The sequence below is a fragment of the Spermophilus citellus genome (assembly GCF_964194105.1).
Source record: "Spermophilus citellus genome assembly, chromosome: 3".
NCBI classification, from domain to species: domain Eukaryota; kingdom Metazoa; phylum Chordata; class Mammalia; order Rodentia; family Sciuridae; genus Spermophilus; species Spermophilus citellus.
The window spans coordinates 181,949,905-181,968,334 of NC_138184.1; the positions used below are offsets into that span (position 1 = coordinate 181,949,905).

Here is an 18,430-nt window from a genome sequence, read left to right on the forward strand (position 1 = left end):
TTGTTTGATTATTTTTTATAATCTCTATCTCCTGATAGAGATGCTTAACTTCTTCTTTTTTCTGTTTATGTAATTCATTCTCAATGTGTTCTTTTGCTGCTTGAATTTGCTGTCTTGTATCCTCTTTAAGGTTCCATTCCATCTGTCTAAGGTGTTCCTTGAGTTCTTTATATGACCATTTTTCTGATGACTCTAGGTCCTCCTGAATATTTAGGCTGTCCTGCATTTTTTTTTAGTCCTTTTCTTCCTTGCTTTTTGAAGCTGCTCATGTTACTTCTTGTTCTGCTTGACTGATGAATTACTGTTTACTCCTATAAATTTATTAGATGCTTGGGAGGAAAGGTATTAGAAGGGAAGGGAAGAAGTCTCTAAAGAGAATGAGAGTAAGCAGGTAGAATTCAAGGAAGGAGGGATAAGAGAAATGAAAAGACAAAATAAGAAAAAAATAGGAAATAAAAAAAGAAAAAAAAATAAAAAAAATAATAAAAAAATTAAAATTAAAATTAGAAGAAAAAAAATTAAATTAAAAAAATTGTAAAAAAAATTTAAAAAACAACAAGAAAGAAAAATGAAAATGAAAGAAAAACCCAAATCAAAAAAAAGAGAAAAGAAAAAAAGAAAAAAAAACTAATAAATGCAGTCTTAGAGTTTGATTAACTTCACTTCCAGTAGGTGGCGCTGTGCCCACCAGGCCAAGTTTCTCCTGTCAATACGCGGGAACCAATCACTGTGCAGCAGCTCCTCCTCCCAGACTGGGCGAGTCTCCAATCCTGAGTGCCTAGGGCCTCCTCTTGTGTCTAGTCACTTCCCACTTTTCCTCTAGCCAGGCCCCTCTCACGGGTGCCGCTCACCACAATACTGGCTACACGCCAGGTCTGTTGCTCCCCGGAGCCCTGTTTTCATGAACGACTGGGACACTCTTCCAGTTTGCCATTCCCTCAGACCCTAAGTTTGTAGAGCTTGGGGCTGAGAATCCTCAGCGAATTTTACTTGCCCTCCAGTAGCCACGCCCCCGGTAGCTGGTGCAAGAGACCTCAGCAGTCAGCTCTGGTGGGAGCGGTAGTTCCCCGCCGCGAGTCCCGCGCCACCTCTGATTCCCTCGGGCTGGCTATCGCGCTCATGGGAGAGCTGGGAGGGGCCCTTAAGGTTTCCCCGATGTGTGGAGAGGGAAGGCTAGGGAATTACACACCTGTAGCCGCAGGTTTCAATGAAGTTATCTCCTCCGCCGCAGTCTGATGACATCAGTTCTCTGCCATGGTGGTGTCTCTTGCAAATGGCGACAGTTCGTTTCCCTTTGCCTGGCGACCAATGCAACGGGTGGGTCCTTACTGTCTCTCCCAAGCCCCGTTTCAAACCTGTGGCCACTACCTATGAAGGCTCGGTAGGCATTTACCTCCGTAGGATGAGAAGGGCTGACCAGTTGTTTCAGCCGGATGGATTAGTGCTGAGTCACAGCTGTTTGTCTGCGGGAAGCAGGCAAAAGGGAGCTTGAATTCAGCCGATCCGGGCTCAGTGTGTGTTCTGAGAGGCCCAGACTGTTTGCCCCAGATCCACGTCAGCTCAGCATTGCCTAGTGATCCTGAGCAAACAGATTTAGGTTGTTTACGACTCCCTATGCCCGCACAGCTGAAGAGGTCAGAGACTTGATCTCTCTGCGCCCGCCGCCATGTTGGAAACTCTGAGCTTAATTTTTTGAATGTTTTGTTTTTGAATATCCAATTGTTCCCATATTATTTGTTGAAAATAGTGTCTTTTCTCCCTTGAGTCACCTTTGTATCTTCATCAAAATCTTAGTCCATTCAGTCTGTGGTAACAAAATACTATTTGTTGGGTAGCTTATAAACCACAGAAAGCTATTTTTTAGAGTTTGCTGTCTGGTGAGGGCCCTGTTCTTTGTTCATACATGGTGCTTTCTTGCTGTGTTCTCACTGTGGTAGAGGGGTAAAGTGCTTGGGCCTGTTCTATATATAAGTGTGCTATCCTAATCATGAGGCTGTCAGCATTAGGATCTGATCACCTCTCAAAAGACCCACCTTCAGCCATGCGACCTGCATGCTAGCTTCATAATAAAGGTTCAAAACATAGAAATTAACTAGTGAGTTCAAATTAAAGAGACATGATTCTCAATTTACCTTTTTCTTGCCCAGCTCAGAGACGGCTCCTCCCAGCTCCTGCCTCTAGCCACCTGATGTGGTAGTGAGGTTTACACAAGAGGCCAGCAAGAGAGAGAGAAAAACGTCAGGGAGTGAGCTTTTATTGGGGAACAAAAAATTCAAGGGAAAATTCCATCCAATGAAGGTTGAGGGGGGCAGCATTCCAAGGTCAGGGTCAGTGATTGGTTTTCAGGTCAGTGGTCAGTCACACCCCCACACGGACAAGCCCTTGCACCTGGGGAAGGGTGGGGAAGACTCAGACACAGCTTGTCTAGGCGCCTCACACCCAGCCAGGGAGGTAGCTCAAATCACGTGCAAGAACGGCTTCCCACACCTCCTCCTCATAACATTGCCTTGGGGACAAGGAGTTCAAAATGTGACTCCCCACCCCCCAGAGGGACACAAACATTCAAACCATAGCAGTCAAAAATCAGTTGACTGCATTTGTATGGATCTATTACTTGACTCTATTTTGTTCTCTGTGTGTATGCGTGCACATGGTGCACATGTGCACACTCACACACACACATACATTAACTCTGTATCTTATAGTTAGTTAATCTTGAAATTGAACAATGTGAGTCTTCATGTTTTGGTTTTCTTTAGGCTATTCTAGTTTATTTATTTATTTATTTATTTATTTTTAAAGAGAGAGAGAGAGAGAGAGAGAGAGAGAGAGAGAGAGAGAGAGAGAATTTTTAATATTTATTTTTTGGTTTTCGGCGGACACAACATCTTTGTTTTTATGTGGTGCTGAGGATCAAACCCGCACTACACGCATGCCAGGTGAGCGCGCTACCGCTTGAGCCACATCCCCAGCCCGGCTATTCTAGTTTTTTGACTTTCCATTTCCACTTCCATTTTGGAGTCACCTTTTGATATTTTCAAAAAACCTTGCTGGGAGTTTGAATGGAATTGTGTTGATTGTATAGATAAAACTAGGAAGAACTGACATCTTAAAAATATTGAGTCTCCAACCTGTGAACATGGTACATCTTTTCATTGCTTCATTCTTCATTGACTTCTTCACCAGGACTTTAAATTTTCAACATACAAATCTTGCACATATTTTGTTAAATGTACACACAATGGCTTCATTTTTTGGTGTTGTCTTAAACGGTGGTCTTTTTTACATTTCAAATTCCAATTGTCTATTTCTAGTATAAGGAACACAACTGACCTCTGTATGTTGATCTTGTATCCTCAGGCTTGGCTAAATTCACTTTTTAATTCCAGGACTTAATTTTTGGATCTTTGGTTTTCCATATAGGCACTTAGGAATTATGTTATCTGTGAATAAAGACAAATATGTATGCTTTCTTTTTTTAGCTTCCCTTATTCAGCTAACAAGGACTTTCAATACAATGTTGAATAGGAATGGTCGAGAGCATATCTTTGCTTTACTTTAAATCCTGGAATTTCCAAGTTTACCTATTTTTTGCATGTGGAAATTAAACTATTTTAATAACATTTGATTTTAGACATAATTTTCTCACTGAATTGCTTTTTTCATCTTTGTGGGAAGTTGGTTGTCTACCTATTTATGAGTCTATTTCTAAATTCTCTATCCTGCTCCATTAGTCTAAACACCAACACCATACTGTCTGGATTACTATAGCTTTATGAAACTTAAAATTCAGGAATTTTAATCCCTTGAGTTTTTCTTGTCAAAGAAGTTTTGACTATTCTGCATCTACTGCATTCCAAGTAAATTTTAGAATCAGTTTGTAAATTTTTACTAGAAAGCTTGCTGGGAGTTTGTATGAGATTGAGATGAATCCAGAGTTCAATTTAGGAAATACTCGCTTCCTATCAATATTGAATCATCCAAGCTGATTTTAGGGTGAAAACATTCAGTCCTTCACCACTAAGTGTCACTTAAAGCAGATATTCACTGGTGTCCTTTATCAGACTGAGAAAGTTCCCTTCTGAGAGTGCTTTTGAGGAATGGGTGATGGGTTTTGTCAAATGCTTTTTCTTTATCTATTGAGACATTCATATAGTCTTTTTCTTTTTCAGCTATGGTTATGGTGAATCATAGTGATTGATTTTCAAATGTTAAAACAACACTGCATTCCTAGGATAAACTCCACTTACTTATGAAGTATTATATTTATTTATTGTCAAGTTTGACTTGCTTAGGGTTTTGTTTGGAATTTTTGCTTATAGATTTACAAGGGATATTGGTCTGTAGTTACCCTCTCACTTCATTTATGTTATTGCCTGCTTTTTTTTTTATCAGGATAATGCTGTACCCTTCAATTTTCTCACAGTGAATATTCAGTGAAGTTATGTTGGCCTGGAGTTTCCTTTGTGGAAACAATTTAAATTGTACATTTAATTTCTTGGAAGATACAGTGCTATTTGTGTTCTGTATATCCTTTGGTGAGCTTTGATGGTTTGTCTTTCAAGGAATTTTAAAATTTTATCTAAGTTGTTGAATTTATTACCATAAAAATGTTAACATTATTCAGTATTATCCTTTTAATACCTGTAACCTGTGGGATCTGTAGTAATGTCATCTAAATCCCACTATTGGTAATTTTGTCTTTTCTCTGTTTTTCTGATCAATCAAATGATTTATAATTTTTATTACTATTATACTCATTTTCTCTTTTATGTTACCTTCCATCATTGTTTATTATTTACCTTGTTATTATTTCTTTTATTCTATTTTCTTTTGTTTAAATTTATCCTATTTTTCTAGTCATCTGGTGAAAGCTGAGGGTCTGAGACCTTTCTTTTTCAATATAGGTATTTGGCATTATGAAATTTCCCCTACTACTGTGCCAGTTTCATTAGAGAATTTCAATATGTTGAGTTTTAATTTTCTCTCATTTCAACATACTTTCTGATTACCCTTTTGATTCTTCTTTGATTCATGGATTATTTAGAAATGAGTTATTTAATTTTAGATATCTTTCTGTCATTGATTTCTAACTTCATTGTGTGAAGAGACAATATAATTTTGTATGGTTAGAGTTCTTCTAAATTTATTGAGAATCACACAATCAGAATATAGGTTATATTAGAAAATGTTCTGTCTGTATTTGGGAAGAGTTTGCATTTGGCTATAGTTGGGTAAAGTGATTGATAAATGTCAGGTCAGGTTGGTTGACAGCTGTGTTACAGTCTTCTTCTATGTATTCACCAATTTCTCCTTTATTTATTGAGAGAGGAATACTAACATCTCAGGCTATAATAGCAAGGTACAATATTGGATTTTTCTATTTTTTTTGTAGTTCCATCAGATTTTGCTTTATTTACTTTGAATCTCTCTTAATAGATGCATAAACATTTAGAATGCTATCTCCTATTGATTAATTGAGCCGTTTAACATTATGAAATAACTTTCCTTATTGCTTTTCATATTTTTTTGCTATGAAATATACTTTGCCTAGTATTAATATGCATTTTAGAGCTTTCTTCAGATTACTGTTAGCATGGTATATCTTTTTACATTTTGCTATTTTAGCCTCTTCTTTATATTTAATATGTGTTTATTGTAGGCAACATATGCCTAGTTCTTATTTTTTAAGCCCAACCTGATGATCTCTGCCTTTTAATTGAGATATTTAGATAGTTTACATTAAATGTGATGATTGATATCATTAGGTGTAAATATGTTATCTTGCTATTTGCTTTATGCTTCTCCCTCATTATTTTTAAAGATTTATTTTTCTAGATAGTCATCTGTTTACTATTATGTGCTTAATTTGCCTACACTTATTTATTTTCATCCTGCTTGGAATTTCTTTACATCATGAACCTAAGAATCTGTGATCATTGTGAATTCTTGATAATTCTTAGCTACTGTGTCACATAAATATCACCTTTACTCCATTTTCTCTAATCATAACTTTCTGCCCATATTCTCTAGTTTTAAAAATCTTGTTAGGCACATGTTGACTTTTTTCAGATCATTTAGGTTTATAATTTGTGAGGAGAATTTTAAAATGCATATGCATATAGAATGCCAGTGGTGGATAAAATATTATATGTTCTGTTATTTCTTGCTTAGAAATTATACATTTAAATTTTAGAAAATTTAGAATGAGTATGGATATTAGATGCTAATATTAGCAGTTAATTTTATAGTTGAACTTCAGACTGGAGATTAGGTAATTTGTCTAAGAATGTACATTTAGAACAAAATAAGTTTGTTCTTTCAAATGAACTAAATCCTTTAATATCTTTTGCTTCAAAATATTTATGGGCATTGACATGTGCTATAATGTGAGACTGCATCCCCCCACTTTAATTCATAAATTTAAGTCCTAACCCATTTTACCTCAGAGTGTGGCTATATTTGGAGATAGTTCTTTTAAAGAGGTAATTAAAAAAAAATATGAGGTCATTAGCGTGGGTCTTAATCCAGTATGACTGGTGTTCTTTTAAGAAGAGGAGATTAGGGCACAGACATGTATATAGAGAAATATCCTGATAAAACTAGTAAACTAGATATCAATCTAGTAAACTAGAAGACAATGACCCTCATAATAGAGGCTTCAGAAGAAATCAACTCTGCCAACAACTTAATCTTGGATTTACAGCCTGCAGAACTATAAGGAAATAAATTTCTATTCTTTAAACCATGCAGTTTGTGGTACTTTGTTACAGCAGCTCTAGCAAACTAATACAACATCTTAATTTTTTTTTGTTTTTATTATTAACCCTAGGAACATATATTTTATGAAAGGCGAAGACTTTCTTGTGTTCATATGTCTTCTCTGTATAATTTTGGAAACTGTCAGATCAGATACAAAATCTGTTTTGTTCAGCTGCTTCTGTCCTGTGTTTTTATATTCCTTATAGGTACTTGAGACATGCTATTTTTCTATTGGGATGTTCTATCTCTTCCTATAGATTTATTAATTCATCTAATGAAGAATTTTATTGGAATTAAGGTCCATTATTAACTTGGTTGGATTGTTTACTATTAAATATAATGGCAATAATTTAGGTGTATTTGAAAATAACAGTTATAGTGTGTCTGTCTACTTGCATATTTATCCAGGATGTAAGTCTGTATGCCGGAGAGTAGTATGCTGCTATTTGAGGGTTCCAGGATAGCTTAAATAATGACCTAGTGGCCTATATTTTTTATAGGTTCTAAAAGTTTCTAATGTTACACTGGGAAATAAAAGAGGCTTACTAACATTTAATTTTCATTTGCTTTTTGGGAACATCTATATAATCCTACAAGATAAATATTCTTGGTTATTATTTCCACTGGCAAGCAGTTTTTCTTTTCACTCATAAACTGCCTTTTGCCATACAGATTTTGTCATATTTCTAAAGTTCTTCTGGTCATAAAGCTACTTTAAAATATCAAACTCATCAATCATACATTTCCTGGACTTCCATAATATAACTTGACCCTTAAATTTACAGTCCTTTTGCTGAGCATAATTTAGCTTTTAAATTTACAGATCTTCTTGCTGGACAGATCAAGCTGTTCAGTGTTTGAATAATGTATTCCTGATAAAGGACAGAGTGGGTTTTTATAAAGAACATGACTGGCAACACCTTGACGTGATCAGGATGATTTCAAGTTGAAATTTGAGAGGAGAAAGAAATACTGATAAAACTAGTAAACTAGATATCATGAAAGGCAGTGGTTATAAAGAAGGACCCAGAACAGCACTGTGGCTTCTGGTATTTATCTTCTACTTCACAGAGATGCTGGTGTTAAAGTAAATCTGAAATTTTAATAGAAGGCAAATACATTTTCTAGTTATATAAATTTACATGAACATTCAATATTCTGAAGTATCCCTGAAGCTTGATGAGTAAGTATCATTCTTTTGTGTTTTATGGTTTGGTTTTAGAATATATGTCATATTATAATCTTTGTTGACAGTAAACAATGTTTTAAAATATTATAAATATGTTTATAATGAGAGTAGAGTAAATGCAATTACAGTGGGAAGGAACATAAATTTCATTGAATCCTATCTAATATAAGACAAGGGAACATAATCTTATGTCAAGAAGAGGTCTTCACAAAGGAAGTCGTTAAACATAATGGTAAAAATTTGGGGATTTTGGGTGGTGATAAGTGGAAAGAAAATCAGAAATTCTGTTCTTATGGAAACAGGGTTTAGTTTCTTAAATGTAGGACAGAACATTTTAATTTCTAAGGTTATCTCCAACCCTATTCTCTGTTAATGCAATTAAGTTGATATTTTTGAAATATGGGATGAAAAAGTTTTCTTTCCCAAATTTAGTATGTGTGAAAATTGAATGGAGCTGGGTTTGGTGGCACACACTTGTAATCCCAGTGACTTGGGAGGCTGAGGCAGGAGGGTTGCAAGTTCAAAGCCACCTCCGCAATTTAGCAAGACCCTAAGCAACTGGATGAGTTCTCATCTCAAAATAAATAAAAGAAGGAAAAGGTCTGGGGATATGACTTGGGTGGTTAGGCTGTTCTGGGTTCAATCCTTGGTTACCACCGCACCCTCCCCCCCCCCCACCCCGGCAAAAAAAAAAAAAAAAAAAAAAAAAAAAAACGAACAAAAAAGAAAAGAAAAAAAAAATTGAATGGAACATTTGTTAAATTGTATATATCTGAGATCAGAAATTCTGATTTAATTTTGAAGTAGGACCTAGCAATCTAAATTTTATGTTTTTGATTGAGGATTCCATGTTATTCTTTAGATAAAAATAAGTTTATTAAAATATCATTCTTTTGCATTTTATGGTTTGGTCTTGGAATATATGTCATATAGACAATCTTTATTGCTTTAAATATTATAAATATTTTTATAATGTGAGTAGAGTAAATGCAATTACTTTATAACATTTGCAGCTGTAATTTAGGGTGTTGTGAAGAAAGGGAAAGTGGTACGTAAGTGAATTAGGGCAATAATTAAAGTCAGCAATTCTACATGAATCTGTCACTTTAGATCCTCAGGGAAGCAGATACCAAGATGGGGTAAGAAGTGAGAGATAAAGGGGAGGAGGGGAAGGCATAGGGAATATTTAGATTACTATGAAATCTGACACTTTGTAGAAGTTGAGTGAAGGAAAACAGATGGGGTTCCGTGATACAGGCCTGAGCAAATCTAAGCCCGTCCAATGGTCAACTCTGATGTGACAACAAAAAAGTCCACTGTTGACCAGACACAGCCAGACCCTGGCTCCCTCAGAGTTCTCAGTCATGGATATCTTTGTGGACAGAATGTAGTCTCTGCTCCAGCACTGTGGCACATCCTAAGTGCTGGAACTCCCAGCTCCCCCACTCCTCCTGACAGCCACCTCCTGAAGGGAAGTGGAGCAGTGCACATTCCTGGCTGTTACATATTTTTTTTTTTTGATGCTGACCGAGTGCGAATGCATACTTGGAGGCATAATTGGACATCATCTGTGCTGATTTCCTTTGGCTTCTGTTTGTTTGCTTCTACTTTTATTGTTTAAGTCTCTCCGATTCCATTTAGTCCTGCACATTTTCCCCCCTTCACCCATCAGGTGTATGATGTGAATGATTCTATTCATGTATGATTTTGTTTAAATCGATTCAAAAATAAATACCCTTTGTTAGGATGTGATGGTTAAAAACTGCTTTGTAAAGATATGGGATTTTAACAACTCAAGAGTCTTTCATGTTCTTCCTCTAGTCTGGCACCAAGAAGAACTTTCTCGGATTAACCAGTGTCTCACTGGAGCTGAAAGGAAGGCTGCTTTGTGTGAACTTTTGGAAAAAGAGACCCAGATAATTGCTTCCATTGGGAGACACAGATCCATTGCTTATTTGGAAAGAGAGGAATCAGAAAAACAAGCTTTTTTGAATAAGGTTAGTGAAGAAACTATTATTTCAATATGAACGTATCTGGAGTTTAAAAATGTGTAATCATTGTCTAAAAGGACAGAATCATAAGAATTTGCATGAATTTTGTTTAGCATTTTGATGGCTTATTTCTTTAAGTTCTATATACTTAATTCTTATGTAGCTGTATATGTTAGTCACAGCCAAGAATGAAAAATGATAAGTAACACAAAAGGAACTTGTTCTTAACTAAAGGGATTTGATCATGAAGGAAAAGATGGCGACACCTTCCTTGTGTCTCTGTTCATTTAAATTTAGGCTGGCTGTGTGAAGTAGATAAGTTGCACACTCTGGTGAAATGCATGGTATGAAAATCACAGAACATCAGGGTCTGGGGTACTCTGATAGTAAGCAGCCTGGGGAAAATAACTCAAGTCTGGTGTCTTACTTGGGGCTCACTATAACATCAACTGACCCAAAGGGTTTATGATTATTGAAAACCATGAAAAAATTCAGTTAAGGGGAAAACTAAAGTAATTACCCTTTTGTGGTCAACCTGCCTGTTTGATATTGAATAGCTTGTTTCCATAGTAACACAGTTCCTTTTATAAACCTGATCTTTCCAAACAATTAAAAGCCAATCCAGCCAGAAGAAAAGGATGAATTTCTCCAAGAGATTAGCCTGTAGTGATTCTAGTTTTGTGGTTCTTATTTTTTGAGAACATTTGCTCTTAAAAACTATATATATATATATATATATATATATATATATATATATATATATATATATAAGTTTATCTCTATATATAGTTTATCTATATAGTTTATGTGTATATATATATATATATATACATACATATATATGTGTGTGTATATATGTGTGTGTATATATATATATATATATATATAGTTTAAATGACCTCCTCTTATTTTACTTATACACTATTTGATCTCAGTTTATTTTGGCTTTTGCTATAGTTCCAGGTCCAAGCCAAACCCATAAGAGCTTTCAAATCATCTATGCAGCTTCCTACTAGCGTTGTCCCTTGGATACCTCAAGAGTGCACCTCAAAATGAAGTAGCAACCCTAAGTCATATAATTTCACCATTTTTTACTCTCCTCACCTCCATACGGATCCTATTCTATAGCACTGGTATAACCTTTCTTAGGAATGTTTCATCATCTACTCATTTGCTCTAGACAGTTGCCTGGTTGGTGTTCTTTCTTCCCCATCTAGCTACAAACCTCTTTTATTTCTATTACTTTAATATCTCCTTAATTCTGCATTTTTTCCTTTCTGACTCACTATCATTAAGTACAGAGAAATAACTCTGTTGTGGCATCCTGATAACCTTGCCTATAACAAGTAGGCCACACAGGCAAAGACTTGGAGCACAGATATTGTGAGTCTTGTCAGAATGCCTTCAGATCCTCCTGGAACAGGAAAGGAGAGGGGTAGCAGCTCCAGTTTCCTACCTCCCCATTTTCCCTGAGAGAATGTCACAAGATAGGCCTTGCCTTTTCTTGTCCATAAAATTGACACTTATTTGATGGACTCTGGATTTTATTCTCACCTGTATTATTTTATGTTTCCAAGTTGGACTATTGCCTCTAGTCTAATCTTCTCAGTTCCCTCCTCCAACATCTACACCAGGGCCATAGTGACCTCACTAAACACACCTCTGATCCTGTCCTTCCCCATTGCCCTGAGAGAGCAGTGCTTCTTCTCATGATCTGTGATATCTCCCTCATCCACTGTTTCCCTGTCACCACAAACACTGCCCCAGCCATGCTCAATTACTTGCATGTCCCCAGAAGGACCACGTATCCTCATTATGCTTTTGCATCTGAGGCTGCCTCTACATGAAACATCCTTTCCCTTCTTCTGTAGTAGCCAGCTACTCACCCTATAAAACAGGCTCAGATGTCCCTTCTTCCAAGGAGGATCTGATTCTCCTACTAGCCTGCACTGGGACTAGCTGTCCTGGGACTCTGTCTCACCTTTGTCTTTGTATGCAGTGGTCATGTTTTGCTGTCTTTATTGAATGTCTGAATTCTTCCTAGATTCTGCACTTCTTAAGGCAGGAGATGTCTTTCATCTCTGTATCCTTATGTCTTAGTACATTCCTTATCACAGTATCAAGAAATGTTTGTGGAGAATGGCAGGGAGGAGAACTAAGGAACAGATATAATGGTGTGCAATTTTACATTTCAAACATCATCAAGAAATTATGTAGATTCTGTCATTTAAAATTCTTGAATATCTTTATTCTGAGAAAGAAGACTCTACCGTAGGGAAAGCTGTAATACTCATATTTATTGTCATATTTCAAACAAAACTTCTTACTGTAGCAGGTTGCTTTTACTTGCATCCAAGCTTCAGCTCTGGAAACTATTCTGATGTGTCTGATCATTAATCTCACCAGAGAGAACGGCATGAATCCAGGCAACAGGGGTGTTTCCATGAGCTGGAGGCTTCTAATTGCTAGGGGGCAGGAAGATGGGTGGCACTTATCTTTTCTTACTTGAGGCTGGTCCATCTCCAAGATATTCCATTTGTGCTATCATTGCTGCTTTCAATTTCCTATGAACTACTGGAAATTCTGCTGTTCTAAATACTTGTATAATGCCTGTTCCTCTTTATGTGATGACTGTCTCACATTCCAGTCCCCATGTCCAAAGCATTGTCTCTAACATTTTTTGAAATTATATAAAATTCATCAGTGGGTCAAAGCTCAACATGTAAAAGTGACTTCAGAGCCAATTGATTACCCTGACCCTTTCTCATGAAGTATAGCATGTTAAGAGGTCTTTATGTAAATTTCATTTAAAAAGCAGATAAAATGGAGAAATTTTGTTTACAAGGATTCCTTTGAGGAAGGAAGACCTTTTTTTAAAAATATTTGATAAGTTCTTGATATAGAATTTTAGGTCCTAAAGAATCCTGAGCATATAAAGAATTGCTGTGTGCTGGGAAAATAGAAAGTTTTTGATTTATTTTGTTGTTGTTTTGGAAGAGGAGAAAGAACCAGATAAGTGAGCTGGATTTTATGTAAGGCTGATGTAGGGTACCACAGAGAAGAAAGGCCAGAAAAATGAGGGAAAGATGTAAATGTTAGCCACAAGAAATCAAAGGAAGGTTTCTTGTGGGTCACAGATTTCAGAATTGGAGTTCTAATCCTATAGACACCCAAGATGAGAAACCAGTTGATCTCAATTCCCAGGTTAAATTCAGAGGCAGTGTACATTTTAGCTATTTTTGACCAAAGGGTAAGAAAAACAAACCATATAATAGAACACTTACACTTGAGAATAATCCCCAGTGTAATCTCATAATCTTTGGAAATACAGACTGTGACTTTTAGCCTGTTGTAGTAAATTAAAAATCTGTTGCTACTCTAATGCAAAATAAGTTTTATCTTTTTGTATATGCTGCCATACTGAACATCTAAAAAACAAGATAAATTTTATAAAGTTTTTGTTGTAAATACTTGTACAAGATTCCTGTCCACCTTCCCCATGCTATGCCTGTGTTGTCTCTGATATTCAGGTGGAGTTGGTGTTGATTTAAAAAATGTTGATTGAAGTAACTTCTTATTCTATGAGATTTTTTTTATTGTTAAGAAAAAATAGCTTAAAATTAGTACTTGAAGCTAGACAAGATGTCAAAACTAATAAACAATCAGAGACACATTACAAATATTCAGATATACATTTTTTAGCATCATAACATACAGACACTTAAACAGAAACAGAAATATTTGCTTTCTTACAGTTTGGAAATAACTTCAGAAAATAAAACTTTATGTATTGGTTTTAGTTTAAATTCACTGAGTCCAAATACTTTGTGGTCCATTGAAATAATATTTTATGTTTTATCTTTTTATCCTGAACATAGAATTTCTCTGAATAATGAATGATATGATTTTAAATTGATCCAACCAAGTAAATTATAATGGATTTATATACTAAGTTTGCAATTTTTTTTAAGTTTTTTTTTTTTTTTTTTAGTTGTCAATGGACCTTTATTTTATTTATTTATATGTGGAGCGGAGAATGGAACCCAGTGCCTCACACATGCTAGGCAAGTGCTCTACCACTGAGCCACAACACCAGCCCCATAAGTTTTTATTCTTGCTAAGTGACTTACTCTAAATATTTTTCAAAGCATTAAATAATTTGTAATTTTAACACATGAAACATTGACTTCCACAGGTTGTCAGATATTAAAAGCCTATAGGTTGACAGAGGTGAAGAAATTCAGGTCAAGAAATTTGAAAGAAAAATCATCAGCTGGTTTCTAATGTATCTTGGATGCTCTTTACCCACTCTGCATCAAGAGATCATTTGAATTTTGTAAGAGGTTTTCCCTAGAGTATGGGCCATTTATTTCTTTGATTCTCTTTGATTCATACACCATTTCTTATAGCCACAAGCTTAAGAAACTGCAATTCACGTCAGCTGTGTCATTTAAATGCTTTTTCTCCATACTCAGGTCCCCAGCAGCTAATAGGACAGGAAAATGCATCCAGCTCTTTGTGAACATGGCAAGAAACAGGGGTGTCTCTGTGGATGAATAAAACCCCTTTGCTGTATAAAAGAAAGGTTGATCACCACCCAGTGGCTTTTGAGGGGTTAAGCTTGTGCTTGCTTTGTGCCCTTAGGGACTTGAGAATTAATTTAGGAGGAAGAAAAAGCCCACTCTCACAGTGTGGCCATTTCTTCTCTTTTGTGGAGGCCTGCTGCTCTCAAGGTTTTTGTTATCTTTCCACCTTCCCTTCCCTGAAATGCGTCTTCCTGCTGTTCTTCTGTTCCTCTGTCCCAGAGTCTGTGCTGTCTCATTTGTTGGCAGCTAAATGGAATTTATTACGCTTCATTTTCTGAAGCAATTTAAGAACATGATTGTTGTACAGTTCTTATTATAGCCAAAGCATTCAAAGAAAAAAGGAAGTAGGAAAGAGAAATAAGCAAAGTTGACATTTTTCTGCGACAGAGTGAAAAACACCTTAAGACCTAAAATCAAAGAAGCTTACTCTTAAAGACCAAGCTATCAGTGATGGCAGAAATATGCCCAAGAATAAAAACATCTTTGCCAAATGGATTTTTTAATATTATCTCCATTAGCTCTAGGGAACTGGAACTTCAGATCTGGGACTCTTTGGTTTTATCACTCAGTTCTCTTTATTTTATTAACTCCTAGTTATTCTTCAGTTTTCCTCTCAGATACTGTTTTCTTTTCACCAGCCTAGTGCTTTATAGCAACCCATAGTTATCTACTAACCTGTAGTCTTTACTCCATTCACCCTTTCTTTTATTTTTTTAACATCTATTTTATTTTTATGTGGTGCTGAGGATCAAACACAGTGCCTCGTGCATGCTAGGCGAGCGCTCTACCTCTGAGCCACAACCCCAGCCCTCACCCTTTCTTTTAATTACTTATTTTCTTAACTTTCCATCCCATAAGATTTGAGAGTTCTTGACATCAGGACAGTATTTTATTTACTCATTGTACTCACAGTACTCACAGAGTACTATTTAGTAAACACAGTAAATATTTGTTGAACCAATGAATGAATAAATAATTTAGGCCTGAGAAATATATAGAATTATATGAAGAATTTATTTCTTATATTTTTTGGGGAGAAATAGAAGTAATAATCATAAAATAATTATAGAACAATATGGATCCAGCTTTCATTGGCCTGAGTGAGATAGAGGCCCTCCATGTTTGTGTGAGTGTTTCTACAGGTGTAAAAGAATTTTAGATACATTGTTGGCTCAAACCATAGTATTAGATGACTCTTTATAAAAAATGTAGGGTTTGAATTCAAAATTGAAGGGTAAGAAGTATTTGTATAAAGAACATATTTGGAAAGACCCAAAATATGATTATGTTGTACTAGATTCCACAAGGCCAGAAACTTGGAGGGAGAGAATGTAGAATTAAATCAAAGCATCAACTGAAAAAAAAATATATAGTGAAGTAGATAAAGTAGGCATTTCATAAAAACATTTTAAGGACTATTACAAATGAAGTAAGTAACCAACCTGCAGAGAAAAAAGTATTGTTCACATCACTGGTAGAAAGTAAATTACATTTAATAGAAACACTCTGAGAAAAGTTTCATGCAATGATTAATATATTAGCTGGACTTTAGAATATTGCAGTATTAAACTCAGCCTAAGCTTGCTTATTCCTTCAAATTTTTAAAAGGAATTTTGAAACCAGTGTTGTACTTCAGTAACATGCTGAGGCTTACTCAAAAATGAGGCTGTATCCATTTCTAATTATTTTATTTCTAAGTGAAAATAATTAAATAATAAAATATTTTATTGCTCTATTTCATTTTTATAATTATTCAATTTTATATAATTTTATTAGTCTTCTAATTAACAATACGTTATTTAATATTATTTTTATGACCACCTAATATAAATTAATTACAGGGCTACAGCTTCTCAATTTTTGTATTACAACTAGAATTGAGAATTTAAAGTTTCTAATGAAGTTCTCTACCTGTGAACTACATTTATTTTCACTTTGAACAGAATATGATGCCATTATTTTGAAACTATATTAAATGCAGTTGTTTGTAAGAGGTAATTTTGTAGTGATCAATGTAATTTAGGTAATATAAAATGTAAAAAATTAAAGGTATATTGGTGTTATAACTAAAAAATTCTTGATAACACTGACCTTTTGAATAACTGCCTTATATTATCTTTCCATTTGGTGATTCTACATTCCTAATGATTTGTTCCAATGCATACATCTTCTCTTTAAGTTTCAAATTAAATCTAGGATTTAAAGGGCTGCAGGTATGGCATAATTGGGCATAAATTGAGGTCCTCATGAACCCCATAGCAATTATCAGTTAACCTACAAAAACTTGGTAGGAGAGAACAGAAGCAGTGGCAAACAGAGAGGCCCCATCATTACAGATTATCCTGGTGTCCTCTAGTCTGGAAGAACTAATTCTGTGTCCTTTCTCTGGTCTTTGACCTCCTCTCCTAGGAGTCTTTAAATGAATTTCAAGGCAAATGAACTCCATCTTTGGCCCTTGGCTCAGGGGGAGACTAGGTTGGGAATTACTAAGCCAGATTTGGAAATAGGAAGTGAGAATTTTAACTAACATCAAGGTAGCGGGGATCATAGCACTGCTAAGATAGTTAAGTGCAGATGTCCCCTCAAACCCATGGCAGATTGGTTCCAGGACCCCCAGTGGATACCAACATCCACAGTTGCTCAAGTCCCTTATATAAAATGGCATAGTATTGGTATATAACCTATGTATGCCTTCTTGTGTACTTTAAGCCTCTGGATTATTTATAATACCTAATACAATGTGAGTACTATGCAAATAGTTATTACACTTGTTGTTTAGGGAATAATGACAAGAAAAAGAAAAGGCCTATATATTCAGTACAGACAAAATTTTTTAAAATTATTTTTTGATCTGTGGTTGGTTGAATCTGAGTATATGGAACCCACAGATAGAGAAGACTTACTGTATAGTTGTTTCACTATGGACATCTGCTTTGTGAAGAATTTTGAACTTGTTATAGATTTATTTTTGTGTAGGGCCCCAAACCATAAAAATCCCTTTCTGGTGTATCTTTAGGTCTGAAAACATTGAAGATTGTCACAACTGCTACATAAAAGTTGTCTGAAATTGGCAGGGCATAATCAAGACACATTTATTATATACACTCAACATAGTTGAATCAAGCAGATAAAATATTCTTAACATTCTTAATGCATGTCCCCTGTCCCTACCTGGGGCTAATGAGTAATTCTACATGCCCATAAAACCATTCAGCATACCAATTAGTGCAGGTTGACTGCAGATTCTGAAATCTATAGAAGACTTTTCTATTGACAGAACAGCTCATTTTTTTCCTAAAATGTTTTATATTAGCCTGATCTATAAATTCTTCAATTAATTTTCCTAAGTTTTAGTGCTACTTTTAGTTATGAATGACGTTAGGGTAAACTTTTAGAGGAAGGAACAAAATTGTTATTTTTTACCTCTAATTAACTAGACTTCTAAACACAATATTATTTTAAAGTGTTCAGCTCCAAAGATATGGAGAAGATCTGATGGCAAAACAGTTGAGATGGATACCCAGTTCACCATCAGAGCCAGAGAACTGCAGAACATCTATAAGTGCATTATACTGAGGAATCTCTCTCAAGATGAGAGAGTGGATATACTCTTAACACTTAAACATACTGTGAAGGTATGTTTACTTTCTCTTAGTTTTGGTGTAGAGTTCAATATAAATAATAAAATTAGCTATTAGCAATATAAGTAAAGTATTTTTTGTTAAGTAATTATAAATATTTTTAATAAATGTTTATATGTATTTTATTGTATCAACAATTATGTTATTTTGATATCATTTGGGAAGAATATGGTTTGTTAATTAATATTTACCTAAAAGCTCTTAAATATATATTATACTACATAATAAAATGTAAGCAGAGCTTAATGAATATTTGAAATG

At 35.1% G+C, this 18,430-nt stretch overlaps 1 protein-coding gene and 1 long non-coding RNA gene across 2 annotated transcripts in view; one reads left to right on the plus strand and one right to left on the minus strand.

Annotated features, from left to right (window-relative positions):
* The window catches only part of LOC308645155, a 321,762-nt gene that overhangs the window by 50,183 nt on the left and 253,149 nt on the right, over nt 1-18,430 (minus strand). The gene's annotated exons all lie outside the window — the stretch shown is intronic.
* IQUB (IQ motif and ubiquitin domain containing) overlaps nt 1-18,430 on the plus strand; it is a gene marked incomplete at both ends in the record, with an annotated part of 64,595 nt that overhangs the window by 23,727 nt on the left and 22,438 nt on the right. The window contains 2 exons of the mRNA XM_081287763.1: nt 9,773-9,948; nt 17,993-18,163. Of these exons, the coding sequence (XP_081143889.1) occupies nt 9,773-9,948; nt 17,993-18,163 (347 nt within the window). The remainder of the gene's footprint in view (nt 1-9,772; nt 9,949-17,992; nt 18,164-18,430) is intronic.